The 20,130-nt window shown below is 42.6% G+C and overlaps 1 protein-coding gene across 8 annotated transcripts in view; it reads left to right on the forward strand.

Annotated features, from left to right (window-relative positions):
* PICALM (phosphatidylinositol binding clathrin assembly protein) overlaps positions 1–19,117 on the forward strand; it is a 64,358-nt gene extending 45,241 nt beyond the window's left edge. For 2 of the 8 annotated variants that reach the window (XM_081909790.1, XM_081909787.1), the window contains 10 exons: positions 34–117; positions 2,273–2,380; positions 2,981–3,112; positions 3,212–3,242; positions 3,882–3,981; positions 6,611–6,634; positions 8,930–8,989; positions 10,141–10,245; positions 15,848–15,950; positions 17,500–19,117. In XM_081909790.1, the coding sequence (XP_081765916.1) occupies positions 34–117; positions 2,273–2,380; positions 2,981–3,112; positions 3,212–3,242; positions 3,882–3,981; positions 6,611–6,634; positions 8,930–8,989; positions 10,141–10,245; positions 15,848–15,940 (737 nt within the window). In that variant the 3' untranslated portion in view covers positions 15,941–15,950; positions 17,500–19,117. The remainder of the gene's footprint in view (positions 1–33; positions 118–2,272; positions 2,381–2,980; positions 3,113–3,211; positions 3,243–3,881; positions 3,982–6,610; positions 6,635–8,929; positions 8,990–10,140; positions 10,246–15,847; positions 15,951–17,499) is intronic. The other 6 variants (XM_081909793.1, XM_081909789.1, XM_081909788.1 and 3 more) reach the window with 6 other exon arrangements.
* Positions 19,118–20,130: the final 1,013 nt, after the last annotated feature.

Raw genomic sequence — 20,130 nt, forward strand, 5'->3', positions numbered from 1 at the left:
TCTTTGCTCTTCTGCTTCCTATGCCTTTATCAGATTCTTTTTGTGGTCCTCAAGCTTATCCTCCTAACGCTTCCCATTTCCGCAGTGAGCCCTCAACTGTAGCTGGCCTATTTGGAGGTAGGTAAAAGGCTTTTGAAGACCAGGAACTTGGTTTAGTTATGTAAACTTGGGTAAAATTATGCAGACAGGCCCATTTCAGTTTGTACGCAAGCTGGAGAGTTGTATGCTTTTCATCGGCTGATCAACACTTAAAAATAATTCCAAAACTGATGCATCAAAATGGGTCCAGCTTGTTTTTAAAAATAACTTAGCCTGTCCTTGCTGAAAAGGTTGCAAATCTAAAGACTGCTTTAATCAGTTTTTTCACTGTATCACTTTTTGTTCATAGAAAATCACAGATTGAAACGAGTGGCAATTGACAGCGATTTGGCGGGTGCACTTCTAAAGCACCCAGCATGACATTATAACTGAAAGCCACTGTCTTTATTTATTTTTATCCTGGAAATGTTTTAGCTTTAATTATAAGAACTTTGCAAACATTGATCCCATGAAACAGGCACATTGGTCTTCTCATTAAGTGGTGTGTGTGTGTCCATGTCCTTGTCCATGTCCTTGTCCTTGCAAGCATGCACTGCTCTCTCTGAAATGGGCCAACTGTACTTAGTGCAACAAGTTCCCTTGTGGAGCAGTGCCCAGTGCTGTTTTTGATTTAGCCATCACAGTGCTAGCGTAATACATGTTCCAGTCCTGAGAACTTAAGGACCATTTGGATCAGATCAAAGGTCCATCAAGTCCCTCTTGGGATGCTCACAAGCAAGAGCATAGTAGTGATGACCACCCCTTGTTCCTCATTGAAGTTTGATCCATTTCTGTCTTGTTTATCGATAGCCAGTAATGAGAACTGATGCATCTTGTTATAACAAATTCTGTTGTGTTTTGCCTTTTATCCTGAATCTGCTGAAATTTCACTGGCTGCCTCTCATGCTATAGTCAGTGCCCAAGTTCCAGTGTTCTGCTGGTCAATACTGTTCATCACTATTAAATTCTATTGTGCCCGTGTTGTTTCTTCTAAACTGTCTTCAGTTTTCCTTTGTAGGGAAAAATGCTGCGTCCTGTAATGACTTTAGTGTCTCTCTTCTGTGCTATCTACAGCTTTATAAACTAGGCTGGGGGAGCAACCAGAGTTGCTTACAGTATACAAGATGTTAAAAGGACCATATGTTTATATAATAAATTTGTATTTCAATCCCTTGCCACCTTAGTCCACCTTTATGTTTCCCATTTCTTCTCTTGCATGGTACTGATTTGATTAGGGGAGCCTTCTGGAGCAGACAGTCTGTATAGGATTTTAGCAGTATAGTGTGTCGTAATAAAATGAGGAAGCCTGGTGCTATATGCAGCTTTAGCATTCTGCCTAAAGAAACTGGTAGCTGCTACATGTTAAACTACCGAGTTGCTTTCAGTGCTGAAGTAGCTATAAGCATTCATGTAATACTGCAACTACATGAGGTTGTTTTTTTTTAAAAAAAAATCTATCCATTTTAGCAAGAAGTTCTCAAGTCACTAAAAAGCAAAATAGGTCAAATTGGTGCCAGGTGGAAATGAATTTTAAAACACGTGCCTGTCCGTGCTTATTTTATTCAGAATCCTCAGGATTAAAGTAGGTGATATGTAGGTCCTAAGTCCCATTGATATTTTTGGGATGTAGCAATTTATGTGCCTGGGAAAATGTCTGAAAATAGGGAGTGGGGGATAGGGTGGGAAGAGTTGGGAGCACCAGTGAGTGATTTTGAATACAACTCAATCCCAGAGGTGGCTATTTTGCAAGTAGTGAACTGAAATAGGAAACTAGGAGTCTATTACCGCTTCAAAATAAATCTGCTCTCAGATAGTATAGCAGTGACAAAATTGAATAACTGCACCAGGCCATCTAGTTTTGAAAAATTCTGCCTTAAAGGGCTGAAACTGGAAAGGCTTACTAGTACTGCAGAACTCTTGCTGTGAAGCCTACTCCAGTGCCTTTGGGGGGGGGTGCTGTTGCTCCTTGCCTATATGCAACATGCAAACTTGAGTCCATCAGTTCTTGCCTCATGGGTTATTCCTCTCAAGTTGCAGTAACATGCAGTTCTGCAAGGAAAGCTTTCTTTGCAGGCTCCTTTTCAATGTCTGAATGCCCATATTCCTTTTATGGCTATAGAGCTGCTACTTACATGCAAGTTGAGAGTTCACATACTGCATATAAATAAGCTCTTTTTAAATGTTTTGTTTGTAGGGTTCACCCAGTCTCCTGTTGCTCCATCGCAGCCCTCAGCAGGCCTTAATGTTGACTTTGAGTCTGTGTTTGGCAACAAAACTTCAAATGTACCTGTGGATTCTGGTGGTAGGTCTTCCTTTCTTTCTTTTTAAAGTACCCTTTTTAAAATACTGCTCAAAGATGCACAAAAATCACACTGGGTGATAGAATATTTGGTGCCAGCCTTTAAAAAGCTGTTTGGATCATTTGGCTTGATAAAACGGGTTAATGCATTTGTTTTGGATTAAGCTTTCATGGACAACTTCCTGTGATGCCTCAACCTTTTCAGAAATCTGATAAAGTAGTTTCTCATCCACAAAAGCTTACGCTACAATAAATCTGTATTGTTGCTTGAGACATTTTACTGACACAGCAAGGAAGACTAGGCCAGGGCCCTGAAAAGGCCACCAACTTTGCCTTGACTTCTGTGGCAGAAAGACAGCTTATGAATGCAATCAATCAATCAATCAATCACTGTTTTCCTGCTGCTGCCAGTGCTCTTACCATTTCTTTTTGGATCTTGGGTGCTGAATGTATGGATTTTCCATTTCTCCACTGCAAAATAACAGTAACAACAATAATTGCAGCTTTATACCATTTAGACTTTAAAAATACTGATTTTAAGATGTCTCGTGCTACATTGATATGGATTCCATTGCATTTAATACTACTTGGCTTTTCTTAAAGGGTTTGATGAATTAGGTGGACTCCTAAAACCGACAGTGGCCTCTCAAAACCAGAGTCTTCCAACTTCAAAAGGTCCACCTAACAAGTTAGTGTTGGATGATCTGGATTCATCTTTAGCCAATCTTGTGGGCAGTAAGTAGAGTTTATGTAAAGTTTACAGTACCAACTCTTTGGATAATTGAAATAAATGAATGGGCAGCTTCCAATTGTTTATTTCTTGTTTTGTAACAGATCTGGGCATTGGAAATGGAACAACTAAAAAGTGAGTATTTCTCATTGCAGCAATATGCAGGTGTTTTAACCCATTAAGCACATCTTTGCAGCAATTTTGTACAGCAAATGCAGACTAAGGTTCTTGAGATGAACCTGGCAGGGGGGTGTAACACTGCCCCTTTCCCCTCCCAGGTTTTCCATTTCTGAGTAGGATAGCAAATGTCTTTGAGAGGTGTGGGAGCAGGAGAACTCTGAATGAGGGAAGCTGTATATGAACAATTAATCTTATCTATCCATATCTTGCAATAAATCAGTTCACCTCAAGATTACAGATTTCTAGGTACCCAAGTCCAATTATCCAGGGACTGTACTCTCTTTGCCTGCTTTCTTGCTTCTTTCTGCATGTTTGCCTTAGACTTGGCCCCTTTGGCCTATTTATGTGAGGCTTGAGCCAATTGTGTGCTGGTGTCTCTAGAGTGGTGTGCATTAATGGATAGTATTTGCCTTCATTTTTATCTATTTTTGGAGGCTTGAACAGGGAGATGTTGAGGTACATAGTTTCAGGATGAGAAATATTGCTCTAACCTTGTTTAAACTTCATTTATTTTTAAACGTGTCTGCAAGAAAGGCAGCTAGATTCCCCTCCATCCCCTGGATTTAAGATCTTTTTTCCCTTTTCTTTTCTAAGTGATGTGAACTGGACACAGCCAGGAGAAAAGAAACTAACTGGAGGCTCCAACTGGCAACCCAAAGTTGCACCAACAACAGCATGGAACACTCCAACAATGGTAAGCAGTTGCTGTAGGCATATTGAAAGAATTCCAGCAGCTCAAAATATGCTGTGAAAGTGTGGGAGGGCTATAGGAATTTTGTCAGGAGAGGCAGAGAATCTTAAAACTTATCGTGGGAGCCTAAAACAACCTGACACGTTTCATTTAGGTGATGTTTAATTGGATATTTATTAGCTAGAGTCATCCCAGTGGAGTCAGGCTTGTGTTTTAAGGTTAGCAACTCAAACATACTGTGCTGATATAGGAACTCAAACATACTGTGCTGATATAGTATCCTTGAGTGATGTAGAGGTCTCGTGGCATTGACAGCCTCGTGACGATTGCACAGAAAAATGTGTATCTAACCTGGACTGCCATACTCGAAACAGGTTGAAGTTTTAATCCATTTATCTCACCACTATGTACTATGGTACTTCAATATAAGCATACACAAAAGGGGTTGAGATGAATTTTAAGCATTGATTATATCAGGGATGGGTTGGTGGTGGGCAACTTTCAAGTGCCTGCATGTCAGTGGTAGGTGGAGCCAGAGGCAAAAGTAGGCGGAGCAACACATATTACTATTCCGTTAGTACCATAACTGGAATCTAGCCTGTGTAAACGCCAGAGGTTTCTACACATGCACGCAGGCAAGAATCATTATCCTAGTTGAAGGATACATTGCAGCCATGTGGAATCACCTGCAGAGCAGGACCACATTTGAGGGACATGGCCACATTTGGCCTCGGGGCCTGAGGTTCCTCACTCCTGGTCCATATGAAGCCAGGAAATAGCTCAGGTGAAATGGGGAAGTCTGACTTAGTACAAGCAAGGAATGAAGCTTTGAAGCCATCACAAGGGGACGAGTGAAGAAGGAATGCTCAGCCCCAGCACTTGTTCACAGCTTTATGAAACATGTATTAGGAAGCCAGGAAAGATGATTTAAATCAAGCCATAGCCTTACACCATTTTATTCACAAAGTTTGTGAGAGAGGTTGCACTGGTTTTGTGCGAAGTCAGCCAGTGATTCTGGTTGATACTGGATTTGAACCCAGGTCTCCTTGTGCCAAGTCAATGCCCAATCCACTGCACCATGCTGACTTTTAATAAAGGTACATTCTAATGAGGGAAGCATCATAATTTAAAGTTTTATTTCATCATAAGCCCTGTGAAAGGAGACCTATGTTGGATATTAAGCCTTCACCAGAAACTCTGTATTTTGAGGTGCATTGTTCCTTGAAGCCTGAGCAATCTCTTAAAAGAGAAACAATTGCAGTCTCAGTAGGTCATAAAAGACATGTAGGGGCAGGAGCCCTCCACATCCCAAAAGTGCTCCAAAAGGTTCCAAGCTGTGACTTCTGCAGATCCATGTGATGGCACAATAGCCACAAAGGAGGATTTGAATGGTACTAAAAAGATATGGTGTGACTGAAAGCAAGGCAGGGAGCAAAAACTTCATGTCTGATGCTGCCTGTATTGTCATATAACTTGTTAAGAGAAATTGGAAAGAGATGCCTCATGTGTTCGATCAGTTGCCTTCTTGCTGTTGACTTGCCTGCAGGAAAATAATAATAGGTGACGGTTGCTAGCCTGGTGTATTTTTTTTAACATGCTTGGAAGTGGTGGCTCATAATCATTTACCAGTAGATATATGTGGCTTTTCAAGTAATAAATACTACAACTCTGGGCAGGCATGTGTGACAGGAGAGGATAACTGTGGAAGGAGGGCTAGTGTTAAAAGCTACAGAGAACAGCTTTTTGCCTCTAATACAATCAGGATCAAATGTGTAAGGCCATCTACACTGCTCTGAATTAAGCACGTGCTAACTGCTAGATATTCTGGCCTGCCTGTGCTACTATTTTTGTGCTTTAAAATGGGAACTTAGTGACTGAACTGGGCACCATTCCAGCCATGTGTATTTTGAGATAATGGTCATTTGACAATGACCTTCAAATGCCACTTTCCCACCCAATGTGAGCTGTAACCTTTATAAACTACTTGGGAGAAAGACAAAAGGAGGGGCGGCTTGAGTACCCTGTCCTTCCCTCCAAACTCTCCAGCAAATGTTCCAGCCCATGCACTAGCCCTGTAAGGGAAATCTGATTCAGTCCCACATAGCATCTCATTCTGCCTTAACTTTCCATTCCTGGAGACGGTTGTTTCTAAATGTTTAATAATTTCCTTTTAGGAGCTGTGCTGAACTGCCTTGTGACACAGCTCCTGTCTGATAAGTCTCACCTGAAGCTATGAGATTCCTAAATGGTTTTCATGAGCTGTTAGAATAGGAAAGACTAACTCACTTCCATTCATCCTCTGCCTTAACTCTGTTTGTCCTGTTCTGGTTCCCTTGTGAGTGCTTTCCCTTTAATTGGTACCGGTAGATTCCAGTATTTATGGAAAACTTGCCAACACAAAGCATGTGAAAAACATGTACAAATGCAGAGGTCGTGTTGCGGCTTCGTCAACCTTGTCTGTGTCCTTTTTACCAGATGCTTAAGTGGCTTTGGATTACAAAAATTATATTTCGGGGAGGGGTTTGAACTCACTTTTTGACTAAAATGCTCTGTGTGTATATTCTGTTGTGTAAGTACTCATTTCTAATCCAGTGTTATTGCATTATGTAATTGTTCTTCCGGGGGAAAACAGAATGGCATGCATTTTCCACAATACGTAAGTGAACAAAACCTGCAGCCTTTTTTTTTCTTTTTGCAATCAAAATTGGCATGCTGATATTAACCACTACAGCAGAATCTCATAATCCTGCTATTCCACACTTTTTTTTCTCTTGAGTTAAGATCTTTGGGCATGACGACAACCTTGAGCAGCTTCTATCTAGCTTATCCAGATCTCAAGGTGTTCTGTGGGCCTCTTTTCTCCAATGATGGCATGGAAAAATACTAAGATGATTTTTCTTGCTTTAAACTCTGCCATTTGCTGCGAGATAGCTGGTGCGTGTGTCTGTATTGCCTTTTTTAAAAATGCATTTGGTGGATAAATCAAACCAAAAAAGGCATTTGTGCGTGTGAAATAACTGCATGAAACTTCACAGGCTTCTCTTCGACTTCACAATTCACTATCTGCAGACTTGATTTCAAATAGGGAGAGACCAATACGTCCCCAAATACTAAACCAAGTGAAAATGCTCACCCATTTGGTTGTGTATCTGAAAGACTTAAAACTTTTGAATTATCCTTCAAAGATGGGTGGCATCTCCCTTCAGCACTAAAAGGACAAGTAACAGTGGTTAAAATGACAAGTCAACCTAATTTCTCTTGTGTCAATAAGAGCTAAAGAATGAAGTAACTAATGGGTTTGTTTTCCAAATGTTTTAAGGTAAGTTTATTCATTGACTGTGGGGTGTTCCCTCACTCCCGCTTTTCTACAGCTACCGTGTGTGTGGTTCACCCCATCTGCTTTACACGTGGATATTGCAACTGTATTGTTTTACATCCAAAATCTTAAGCGACTTTAATTCTTTAGCTCTTAACTATAGTGATCCCAGTTTAGCCCAATTGGTTTCTCCTTCCATGTTACTGTTGGTCTTTCCCTGTATTCTCTTCATTGTGGGGAAATCCTAAGCCAGCCTTCAGCTCCTAAAAGCCTAGCAAATGTATGGCCATATGTATGCAAATGCATAACATTTTGCTTAATGGCTGTATGAATATTAATCATGGTCATTTCATTAACCATGTTAGCCAATAGCAAGTTGGATTCCATTGTCCAGTGGCTATTACAGTTCAAAGGAGTAAACATTTTTGAAACACTGTATGGTTCTTTTCTTCCCATCCCTACCCCAGAGAGTAGGGATATTGTTTCTGGAGAGTTAAATCTCCTACGGAAACAGTTCTTACAGATTAAGAGCATGATACAAAACAACGTTGTTCTATTTGTCCCTAAGCTCAGAGGGTTTGTATAGGAAAAGTTCCAGGATTGCTTGTGCGCGTCTATATTTTTCTGCTTTGCCATATTTTTTAGAGATTCCTCCACTTTCTAGGACTTCTGCTGTATGATGCAAGAGTGTCAAAGCCAGAGGGCTTGAGCAGAGTTTCAAAGTAGTTACTTCAAGCAAGAAGCCCAGTTCCTGTAATAGTTGTCTTGCATATGGAACTGCAGTTTTTTTTTTTTTGAAAAAAGTATCACTGGTTTGGAGGAGGTGGTAAGCTTCATAAGTTACCCTCCTACTGTCAAACATCACAATATCTGGCAGAAAGAACACCCCAGTCTGTCCCTTTCAGATGCTGGGAGGTCTTTTTGGCTGTGATATCTTTGTTAAAATGGGATTTCAACTTGTGCATTGATGTAAAATATCTTCTTGAACTATTTATACTTCCATATAAGTCTCCGGGGCAGCTGACAAGATATGCCAAAACAAACAAACATCGAGTCCTACATAAAAAAGAAACATGCCAAATTTAAAAACTCCCTATAAATGCTGTAAGCAGAAACAAACTTTTTACCTGGCCCTTTTTAGAAAACTCAGAACAGCTCCTGTTCAGACAGGCAGCTGTCTGTTTTATGCTTATAGCCTGGGGTGTTCCTTGACTATTCAGCTACTGGTTGCATGAAGCCCATCAAGTGAGGCTTTGTTTGACAGCACTCGACTTCTTGTTTTGGGGAAGCATCTAATTATTATTATTATTATTATTATTATTATTATTATCCAGGATGCTAGGTTCACATTGTCTGTAAAGCAATCCTGGGCCTTAAGTGATGCCCTTCCAACTTATTGGGCACCAGCTATATAGTGTGTTACCTTGTACATTTGTAGCCATGTTCAGCTAAAGAAACTCTAATGGCTTACCTGCAAGGATGTTACCATGATGCTCACTGGCCAGTTTCTGGCTCTGTCAGATATCAATTGATCAGCTGTCAGAGATGCTCATATTTACAGTCAAAAGCATTTCATTGCTGTTTGTGAAGCCTTTTCCATTTGCATGCCGCTTAAGGTTGTCTCTTTCTCATTAGGCACCGCCCGTCATGGCCTATCCTGCTACAACGCCAACAGGAATGATGGGGTATGGAATGGTCAGTAAATGTTTCTATTCATTTGAAGTATTTTTAGGAGCGCTTTTATCGTAGCTTGCTCTTTCCATTTCCTTTGGGTTTCTGGGTGTGCTTGCAACACATATGTTGAACAAGATGCCACATACCTGGCAGATTAATTTTAGCCCCACTTGTTTGTTTTTTGACCTTTTTCATTTTGCCAGACAAAAAAATGCAATACTTAATGTTTTTTACTTCCACCTATCTTCTGCTACAGTGACTACTTTAAAAATAAATTCCAGGAAGCCTTAGCATTTCTCACGGAGACTATAAGGGTGAAATGAGCTTCCTTGAAAAACAGCCCCCCCACCCCACAAATGTGCAGCCATACAGTGTGTGTTCTAAGGGTATTCTGTTCATACAGAGCAATGGTGAAGCCTTTACGGTTTGGCCAACACCACATGGGAACAGTATCCATCCTAGAACATATGTAGAATCCTCTGGCAGATATAAAGAGGCTCCTACCAGGCAAGATACGGAGTTTGTTTGAAACTTAGGAAGTTTGAAAGCACTCCTTTTTAAGGTGACACCCTTGTAGATTAGCCTGAGATGTTGGGCATGCCTTGTGCTAAATGCAACAGGGAGCTAAACTGCAGATTAGTTCTAAAGTGTTCAGGGCTAAGTGGAAAATCAATGCCTCCTTAACAACCCAGCATTTGAAATCTAAATGAATTTCTATCCGGCCCCCTCTGCAGTCTTGGTTAAGACACTTTATCTGAGCAAATTTTAAATTTGCCTGTTGGTGTTTTAATGGCTGGTCTTAAGATATTTGTTGATTTTAATAGCTGCTGTCTTATTTCCTCTTTAGCTTTTTAAAAAATGAAAACATCTTAGCCTGGTACAGGGAATGAATAAAGTGAAAGAGCTTGGTATATCACACCAGATGTTGTTCAAAGTTTTCAGCTCAATGTAGAAACGTGAAGCAGTAGCTTATCTAAAAGCGTGGAAAGGTGCATAGGAACACAGACCCAAAGTTCCCAATGTTTGGTTGCTGGAAGCTTTTTTAAATGTTCCATTAATTATTTCCTTTACAGTGCCACTAACTAAACTGTACAGTTGGAGGCAATTTCTGGTAGTGGTCTCTTTTAAAGAGCTGTGCATGAAATTAATTCTTTGCTGTTCTGGATTTTTAGCCATCCCAAATGGGAGGAGTACCAGTAATGACGCAACCAACCTTAATATACAGCCAACCTGTCATGAGACCTCCAAATCCTTTTGGTCCTGTATCGGGAGCCCAGGTGGGTGTGGAACTGGCCTACAAAGCCGTATGCTTCTGGCAGCTCACAAGCTAGTCAACAAGAGCATTGTCTGTATATTTGGTCATGTTGTCAGGTGGTGCATTACTTTTGCTTCAACCGTTAAGCCTGCTCAGCCTGGGAAACTTGCAGCCCCAAGGAAGGAATGGTGAAGATGGGATGGAGGAAAGCTAACAGTGCCAAAAGGCCCTTAGCAAGCAAGGTGAGGATAGTCCAGGAAGAGATGGCGCTGAAGGAAAGTTTGAGAAGGCACCTTGTCATTAGAAGAGAGTGCTTTCAGGTATTAAGAGACAGAGGATGGTAAGGAAGAGGGAGCAGCAGTTCTTCATAGTTAACAGTGGCAAACATTGTGGTGTCGTGTGGTCCCCCCCCCCATGTTTCTGGACTACAACTCCCATGGTTCCTAAAACTGGCCATGTTCACCGGGACTGAGAGGAGCCAGAGTTCAGCATCAGAAGAGTAGGCAGCAAATAGTACTGTTCAGTTTTCTGTTGAAAAGCTAAGGTGTCAGAGTGGCACTGTTTTTAGCAGGGGCGTTCTAGATCTTTATTAAAGAGAGAAGAGGTGATAGGAAGAAAGTCTGATTAATAAAACATAGCTTTTCTAGGTGCCACTTCAGGAGTGGCAATTTCCTCCATTAATGGTACTACTTCGTACAAAACCACAGGCTAGCCAAGTGTTGCAGGCACTGGTTGGTGGCATGTATGCAGTTGTTTATCTGCTTGTACACATTCTGGGAAGGTGTGGCCAGTTGTGGGTTCACATTGCATTTGTACACAGCAGAAGAGATGTGTGTGCAATTGTCATGTTTGTTCATTTGTTGCAGGAAACTTTTCGCCTTTGAAATCAGCCCTAAATTTGCCCTCAAAAGGACCCAAGCTTGTTCCAGTAGGATGTGGCACATACAGTTCCCCTTTTTCTATTCTAGTATGGAAATCGAGAGGTTTAATCATAGAGTCTTGCCTGCTGTAACTTTTAAACTACTACTTGGTTTTTTTCTGTTACACACACACACACACACACACACACACACACCATTTTCATCCCTTATATTTGCACTGTACTCTGTGGCTCCTCTTTTACTGCTTGTGTATCACATTCAGAATTTGAGACAATCTAGAGTGGTGGGTACAGGCTATTCTTTAGCTGCGCATACTTGGAAGTTGAGCTTAGGACATTAATGTAGGTCTTTCAGATCTGCCAGCCATTGGACTGACAAATATTTGACACAACTCACCCTCCTTAGCAGGTGCACTTCAAGGGAAGAGGCTTGCTGGCCACTGCCACTAAACTTTGCTTCATTGATGTTTGTCCATGGAACATTCCCTGATGTAACCCTGCATAAAATGAATCAAGGCTGTTTGGTGGATTGCACCCATTGGTGATTTATTGATGATCTGCTGAACAGCAATCTAAAGCTTATTGGTTCAGTAAAAACGAACAAAGATTGTGTGTTACTAAAGGGATGTGCTTGGCCGAGAACTCCAAAGGTAGTGGCACATATATTGAGATGGAAGAAAGAAGGTTTGATATCCTGAGGCCCAAACTGTTCCCTGATTTGGATGTTTATAGTTCTTTCCCCTTTTGAAAGAAACAGGTATATTTGTTCATGTTGACCTAGGTATTATGTGAATGCATCCGGTTCTTAGTAAATATTAGGTTATAGGGCATGGTTTCTGTACTTCCCTGGTGAGAAAATGTGAGGTTTGACTCCTGGGAGTAATTCCTGAGATTGAGATGGGATGTCACAAGCTGAATCCTACAGTGTCCTTGAGTCTGTTGAATACAGTGGTGCCTCGCAAGACGAAAAGAATCCGTTCCGCGAGTCTCTTCGTCTTGCGAAGCAAGCCCATTGGCGGATTAGCGCTATTAGCGGCTTAGCGGATCAGCTGATAAGCGGCTTAGCGGATCAGCTGATAAGCGGCTTAGCAGCCTGGGGAAAAGGGGGGGGAGAGGGAAAAAACCCCGCAGGAACTCGCAAGACATTTTTGTCTTGCGAAGCAAGCCCATAGGAAATTCGTTTTGCGAAGCACCTCCAAAACGGAAAACCCTTTCGTCTAGTGGGTTTTCCGTCTTGCGAGGCATTCGTCTTGCGGGGCACCACTGTAGTTTCCTAAAGCAATGGAAGGTGCAATGGCTTTCACTTGTAAGTCTAAAATAGCTTTGGGGAAGGAGCTCCATGTTCCTTAGTAAGCAGGGAATGAGAATGTTCAGCTGGATGCATAAATTAGAAAGCCTTCCTGAAGATGGGACTTTGCCACTTCAGAATGCAAGTAGGTACTAGCATTGTTGGGGAGCATTTGGTATGTAAAGGACCCACTCATAAAAATCCTAGTATATCAGGGAGAAGACCTGGGTCAAATCCTGCTTGGTAGTTTCGTTCCGGACAGTGGAAGCATTATGTCGTCTGCTGTTCTTCCCTGGCACATATTCAGAAGTGATGACGTCTTACAGCAGTTTCCACTATGCATCTCTTGTGAATGTCTAGATTTATCTTAACTATGTACATAATGGGTGAGGAAATAGGTTTCCTCTGGAAACCCCAGATGTTGGGAAATGTACCCTTTAATTGAGGCACTTGCTGAGTTTGCTGCTGGATGGAGCTGTTTGTCATTCCTCCTTACACTCTGCTTTACTGTGCTGATGTCAGATTTATTAGCGTTTCTTGGGAAAGGGAACAAAGGCCCGTTGTGGGAGCCTGTTTGCTGCTCTGAACCCTGGCAGTATTTGGCTTCTTGCTCTGCCCCTTGTTCCTCCACACTAGACGCATTGTGTACCCAGCGCCTGCTTCAGGGTTCTGAAAGAGCGTCTCCCCTTTGGTCACCTGTTGGTCTTGGCAGCTCTTTTGTTAGCAAAACTGCACGAGCGGGAGTGCCTTCCACATAACACGAACTGAGCATGTTGCAAAACTAACTTGAGTGGATGAGTCTTGACTTCCATCAGTGCCATGAAGCTGAAAGAGACCATTCATGGAACCTCCCTCCTCTTCATTCATCTACATAATTTTCACTTTCCTCTTCCATATCCACTTAATCATCTCCAGACACCGCCTACTAGAAGAAAAAAAAATTAGTTTCTGCCTTGGTTAGCCAATGGTCCCTTAAACTCAGAAACGGCAAGCGCTAGTTCATGTAGGCGTCCCTTGATTTGGCTTCCGTGTGGTAGGAGGCTTGTAGCAGCCAGCAGAGATGGGGAGCATGTGGCTCTCCAGATGTTGGACTCCAGGAATTATGGGAGCTGTGGTACACCAACATCTGGAGCACCAGTTTCCCCATCCTCAAGCTACCGGCTCCCAACTGCAGCAGCTCTCCATAGAGAGCTTGTTGCTCCATAACTGTTGCAGCAACAGAGGGAAAAGGAGGTCAACTCTCCTGTTTGGTGTGCTCTTGGAGGTGAGCAGGGGGCACAAAGGTTGGAAGGAGCTTCTTCACAGGTGGCTGTAGCAACTGTTAAAATATTTCAGCTACTATAGCCACCAGGAGGCTTCTCGCCACTTGGAACATTTAGAGTGCTGGGTGAACCAGGACTGCGTCAGAGGCTGCATCTCGCCTTTTTCATGTGTAGAAAATTGCACCTGATTGTTCCCATGATTATTCTTTCTCTGTACAAAAGGGGAGGTGACTTCTTACATTCAGAGAAGAAAATTTATCACTGTTCAAGGATTTTGATTATAATAACTTCCTAGGGAGTGACTGAAACGATTTGATTCTTTCAAAGAGAAGCCAAAAAAATGTTCCCTAGTCTCAAAGAAGGCTAGTAGATTTGTTTGATTGATTTTATATATAAAAAACACAAATCAATCAGGGTGTGTGTGTGTTTCTATTTGAAATAATCAAATTGGATTGCCATCACCAAGGACTGGAAATGCACTGGAAAATCTTCTCCACAGCTCTGAAGTTGCCTTTTCTGTCATTAAGACCTTTCCAATGTGCCATCTTTGGTCACAGCTGGGAGACCAGCCATGAACATTCAGGAAGGGGCTAGTTGGATGGTGAGAGCTTGGTAATAGGTCTGAGCGATGGCCATGAAGTGGCCGTATCTTAAAATAACTGTACGTGACAAATAAACTACATCTTGGATAAAACAAGTATGCTGCCAGTGAACGGCTATGGGATGTATAGGTTAAGCAATTGCACACATTGATGCTGTGCAGATCATTCGGGCGATAAATGTGACCGTGGGGGGAGGCAGTCCCTTGCACTTTGTGCAGGAATGTGCACTAACAAAACAGAAAGACCGTACCCATCTGTCAGCTGCATTTGACTCTCCCTCTGGTGGATGTTTGCCGTTCTGTGTTGATCCAAGCAAATTGAGGAAACTGAATTGTTTGGGCGTGGGGAGAAAACATTCCGGAAGAACAAAATAAAAATACACAGAGCATAGTAGAGCTATGGAATTTGCTTCCACAGGAAGTAGAGACGGCCACCAACTCTGGATGGCTTCAGAGGGGGATGAGGCAAAATTATGCAGGATCAAGTTGTCAGTGGCTACAAGCCATGATGATTGTGTTCTGCCTCCGCTGTTGGAGGTAATGAGTCTCTGAAACCTGTTGCTAGGAATTGCCAGTTGGAGTGCTTTTGTACTCGGGTCCTGTATGTGGGCTTCCCATGGGCATTGGTTGGCTACTGTGAGCCCAGGATGCTGGATTAGATGGGTCTTTGGCCCGCTCCAGCAGGGTCTTCTTATGGTCTAATGTTATGCTCTTAATAGAGAGAGTCCTGGGCTTGGATACAAAGGGCTGCTTTATGCATGCGTCAGGCTGCCCAGTGGATTTTCACTTTCTAACAGTAGGCTTCTCCTCCCCGCTCAATTACGCCATGTAACTATTACTGGAAATCAGGTTTTCTTTTCTTAAAAAGTGTGCCCATGCAGAATGCATTGCTGCTGTTCAAGGAACGGAGTACTTGGCTGTGAAAGTCTAGTTTGGCCCATGTTTGTCAGCCTCATCCCTTGCAAGCCGCTTCTGTCCTTCAGGTCCTACTTTCCCCCTGTACCAGAGAAAGTGTAAGACCACAGCAGTTAACAGTGAACAAGTATTTGTATGGTATTTTTCATGGTTAATGTTAATACAGATACGTATGTTTCTCAAGAGAACATAAGGATATGACACATGCGGCCCTCTTTCTGCTGCTTATGCAGCTTTTGGCATCTAATGCTGCACATTGGCCATTCATGGAATATAAGTAAATGTTAAGTGAGGCCTGGTTGTCATAGGTTGTTTTGAAAGCTAACTTCAGGTCTAGCTTCTGCTGTTTTCAGAAACACACTCTGCTATGCCTAGTTGGGACTGGTAACTATTGGAGACCATTGCCATACCCTCTGGATAAAGTGCTGGTGATTTCTGCCAGTCACATGCCAGAAATTCACCTTTGCCTATAGGTAACCTTCTAATGTCTGCATCTGTCATACCATTGGGGCAGATTTCAACTTAGCATGCAATCAGACCTTTTCTTTTTAACCAGCCCACTTCAGTCCTAACTACCTTTCTTAAGCCCCTCCTCTCCATCACTACATTTTCTGCCTTCATATTTCTGTCATTGAGGCCTTCTTTTTCTCTTTCCTTCTCTGACATCTTCTTTCCCAGCTGTCTGCAGCATCCAGCCCATCCACTCAGAGTCCACACAGAGCTTCAGGGAAGGATCCTTTTGCAGAGCTCTCCCTCCAGGATTTCTTATAGGACAATTTAGGTATTGCATGTTAACTCTGGGGGCACTGCAAGCTCGGATAATGCCTCGTTTGCTAACGCCCCTAGCAATATTCATCCTCACATTAAAATGACACAGTCTGGGGCTTTGTAAATTTGCATGTTGTTATTCTGTGACCTGCTATAAACCACGGCTGCTAATGTGGGATGCAAGAGAAGAAAATTATTATTATTATTATAATTATTATTATTATTATTATACCACCCTTCATCCAAAGATCCCAGGGCGGTTCACAACAGAGAAATACAAAATGAGAATGCATAATAAAAACAAAAACTCATAGCCCCCCTCCCACAATCACTTTTAAAAAGGCCGGGTTGACAAGAAACATTTTCACCTGGTGCTTAAAGATACATAATGAAGATGTCAGGTGAGCCTCCCTGGGGAGAGCATTTCAGAAACAGGGAGCCACTGCAAAAAAGGCCAGTTCTCATGTTGCCACCCTCCAGACCTCTCGTGGATAAGGCACATGAAGAAGGGCCTCAGATGATGGTCGCAGGGTCCAGGTTGGTTCATATGGGGAGAGGCAGTCCTTGAGGTATTGTGGTCCTGAGCTGTTTGGGGCTTTATATGTCAAAGCCAGCACTTTGAATTGGGCCCGGAAACTCATTGACAGCCAGTGCAGTTGGACCAGGATTGGTGTAAATAATGCTCAAACCGCCTTGCCTGGTGAGTAAGCTGGCCACCAGATTGTGCAGCTGCTAAAGGTTCCAAACCGTCTTGAGAGGCAGCCCTACATATAATGTGTTGCAGTAATCCAGCCTAGAGGTGGTCCACCAGCATCTGGAGGGGGTACAGGTTCTCTGCCCTTAATGCTAGACTTCTCATGCACCCCAACCCTCTTTCCCCATGTGAAATAACTGAACCTCACATTCTCCAGAACAGAATCTTCACTAGCCCTGCAACTGAGCACATTGTGGGAAGAAGGCAAGTGGATTGACAGGCTGTCATTGCATAATTCGTTCCCATTTATTGGAATGTTCATGCTCCAGAAAATGTACATTCCCTCCCCCTCCCTCTTGTCAACACCTTTGTTTTGTTTTGTTTTTTGCATAGCCTCCTAGGTCTAAAGCCCTAGTCTCTTTCAAGAGAGATGTGCTTTGACGTACTATATAGAAATCCATAATCCCTCCTGTAACTGCCATAATGCTGTTTTCTGTTCATTTTATTGTCACCTGAAGAAATGACCTGAGATTCCTTCGCCAGTTTTATGACCGCAGTTTCCCATCCTCTCGGCTGCAGCTCAAGGGTTGCAGCCCGCAGTTTAATTGCTTATCGCCCCAGAGGGCGATACAAGTGCAGTCGTTGCCAATGTGCCCTCTGGCTCTCTGGAAATGGGAATAGACCTGCACATTCTACATGCAATAGAGAAATGCTGATCTTCCTTATACTGAAGCGCTATATATCTCTGTATTCCTGGTCTGCCACCTTGGAACCTACTTAGCCTATGGCCAGTGAATGGACGTTTGGAGGGGGAGGGCAGGTTAGTTGTGCAAACCCGTAAAACGGATGCCTTTTCTTGTCTCCTCAGATACAATTCATGTAACCGCACCAGAAGGGGTGGGACAGGAACAGTTCCAGAAAGACCCGTGCTCAACAACAGACCCTTCTTTCCAGCCAAATCAGAACTGATGCCTCAGCTCTCCTCTTCACTAGAACGGCCTGGTAAAACCACACAAGGCCCACGACAGCAGTAGGAGCACCAACAACATAGGGCAGCCTTGAACCCCCGCAGCACTCTCGGTATAAAACCAAGAATTGCCACAATTTTGGTGTGGGATCTGTTTTTCTTTTTCTTTCTCCCCCTTCCTGGTGACTTCTAATCATGTCAGTAACTCGCCACCTGTTTTAACACTCTCCGTCAATCACACACACACACACACAAAAGGAAGCCTCTTATTTTGCCACGAAGGGTACAACAAGCACCTGGAACTGCCGCTTGGAACGAAGAGCGGGGCATCCTCTTACCGTTAACTCCAACGACTTTCTCTAGGGGATCAAATCCGAAAACACCCTTTTAATTCTGCCATTTCCTCTCTGCAGTCATCGCAAATGTTAGACTCAATAATGGAAAGTTTTAACTTTTTAAAAAAAGAATTATATATTCCGTTTGCATAGACATTCCTTTATGTATTATTGTTTGTATTTATTTATGATTATCAGTTTAAGTAACAATGTATCACAAAGCCTCCTTTGCGGGGAAATGAGCGTGGATGTATACAGTATGTCTCCCTTTTGGAGTTTCTTTTTCCCCCCTTCCCTCCCTCCCTCTCTTCCCATTTTTATTCACGAGAACTATTCTGATTCAGAGTGCATCTTCACTCCAGTAACGCACCCAAACTACACAGAGCACTGAGTACGTTCAATGGTCTGAAAACACCAATTGTCCAAACTCCATGGGAATTAGTTCTGTTAAGGATTTTGGCAAGGGGTGGTGGGGGGGAGAGAAACAGCTGACTGGTTGGGAGGAGCACAGAATTTCTCGACCAGATGTTGGTGCTTCTGGGATGAACTTTTTTCCTTGCTTTGTGCTTGGCATGTCATTTATCTTACACTTGACGTACGGCCTTTCCAAAATGAATGTGAGGAATTGCTTTCATTTTTAAAGACTTTCCTTCTTCTCTGTACAAAAACCAAGCAAACCCCGATACAAACTTCTGAGGTTATTACGTGGAAAAAAAAGCCTTCGATCTTTTCTTCTTCTTTATTTGCTAGTGCCAGCTCCATGATCATGTATCGTGAAATAGAATAAAAACTCAGAAGAGAAGTTGTGTCTTTACTAAAGGGCACCACCCCAACCACCAAGTTGCCCAGCAGAAGCTCCATTCAGTCCGGTCTGGTGAGGGGCTTGTGCAGGAGAACTTCCTGGTGGGGTTGGCCTTTCAATGTTGTAGGAACCCTTTTAGTTTTTCTGCAGAATTTGAAGCAGCACTGTTGATCGGTGCTTTGTGTAAATACAATCATACCAGTTTGGGTGGCATCTGGGGCCTTAAGAAGGATAGTCAAAAGGCATGAAAGCAATTCTGTACATGAATTAAGCATACTTGCTGCATTGTCTCCGCAGATTCTATTTTTGTTTAAAATGTTTAAAAGTACGTTAGCAAAAAAAAAAAAGGTGGATTTTCAAATAAAATGCAGCTTCCACAGAACTTCTGTTTATAGTATGAAGGTCTGCAATGGTGGGTTGGGATGTGGGGGCAGGTTTGTTTGTTTTTTGTTGTTGCCATTTTGCAAGGTAAAATGTGCTTTGATACACTGTGAGTGGAGATTGACATTTTGGCTGCTTTTGCAACTTGGTCCATTGCATTAGTGGAGATGTATGTGGGCAACTTTTAAACACAGCTGAACATGGCTTTCATTTAGCCTTCTAAATCCAATTTCATCAAGTCCTGTGCTCAGGTTAAAAACCCTTTGGGGGTGGGTGAATTTGCCATTAAAGGGGGAATGCCTTAATTGTGCCAACTTCACACTTGTGCCATATTTTTTTCATATTTTTTTTTGGTTCAGCTATGCCCAATGACCTGTCAAGACTGAGGTAATAAAATTTGACTGGGCCGTACTGTTGAGGCTGTGTATTAGGGAGAAGACCAGACTGGAATTCTCCAAGTGGTGCTTTTCTATGTTAGAGGGAGCACTCCTCCCTTCACTCCTATAGGGATGCCTGAACTATTGAAAATAGGTTGCATGTCCAAGCCTTGATGGTAACTTCCACAAAAGAAGCAGTATTTGTGCTTAAGACTGTGCTTACAAGTTTGGGACCGAAGCCCTGCCAGCTCAAAAAATCAGGTGGTCAGCCCTACACTGTTTCTCTACACACTCAACCATGCCCAAAGTTGTTTGTGGATGTTGAGAAGTCCTCTCTCTCCCCTTGGATTCATATGGAACAGGACCTATCTCTCATGAGCTACCTAACTACAGCAAAGAGCAGCCAAGCTTAGCTGAGCAGCCTTTTGTAGAAGGAGCTTTGTTTAAGCCACAAATCCCATTGTCCAGCAGAAAGGAATAGCCCGCTCAAAGGTTGTGTGCTAGCTAGCAGTTTTTCTTTTAACCAGAATGGTGGAAGCTAAGCAACTTAGAAGCCCAGATGAGCAGAAACCAATCTGAAGTTGGCTACTAGTGGATTCAGGGCCAACAAAAAGAACATTTTCACACAGCACATAGT

This window comes from Podarcis melisellensis (genome assembly GCF_964234715.1).
Source record: "Podarcis melisellensis genome assembly, chromosome: 4".
NCBI classification, from domain to species: Eukaryota; Metazoa; Chordata; class Lepidosauria; order Squamata; family Lacertidae; genus Podarcis; species Podarcis melisellensis.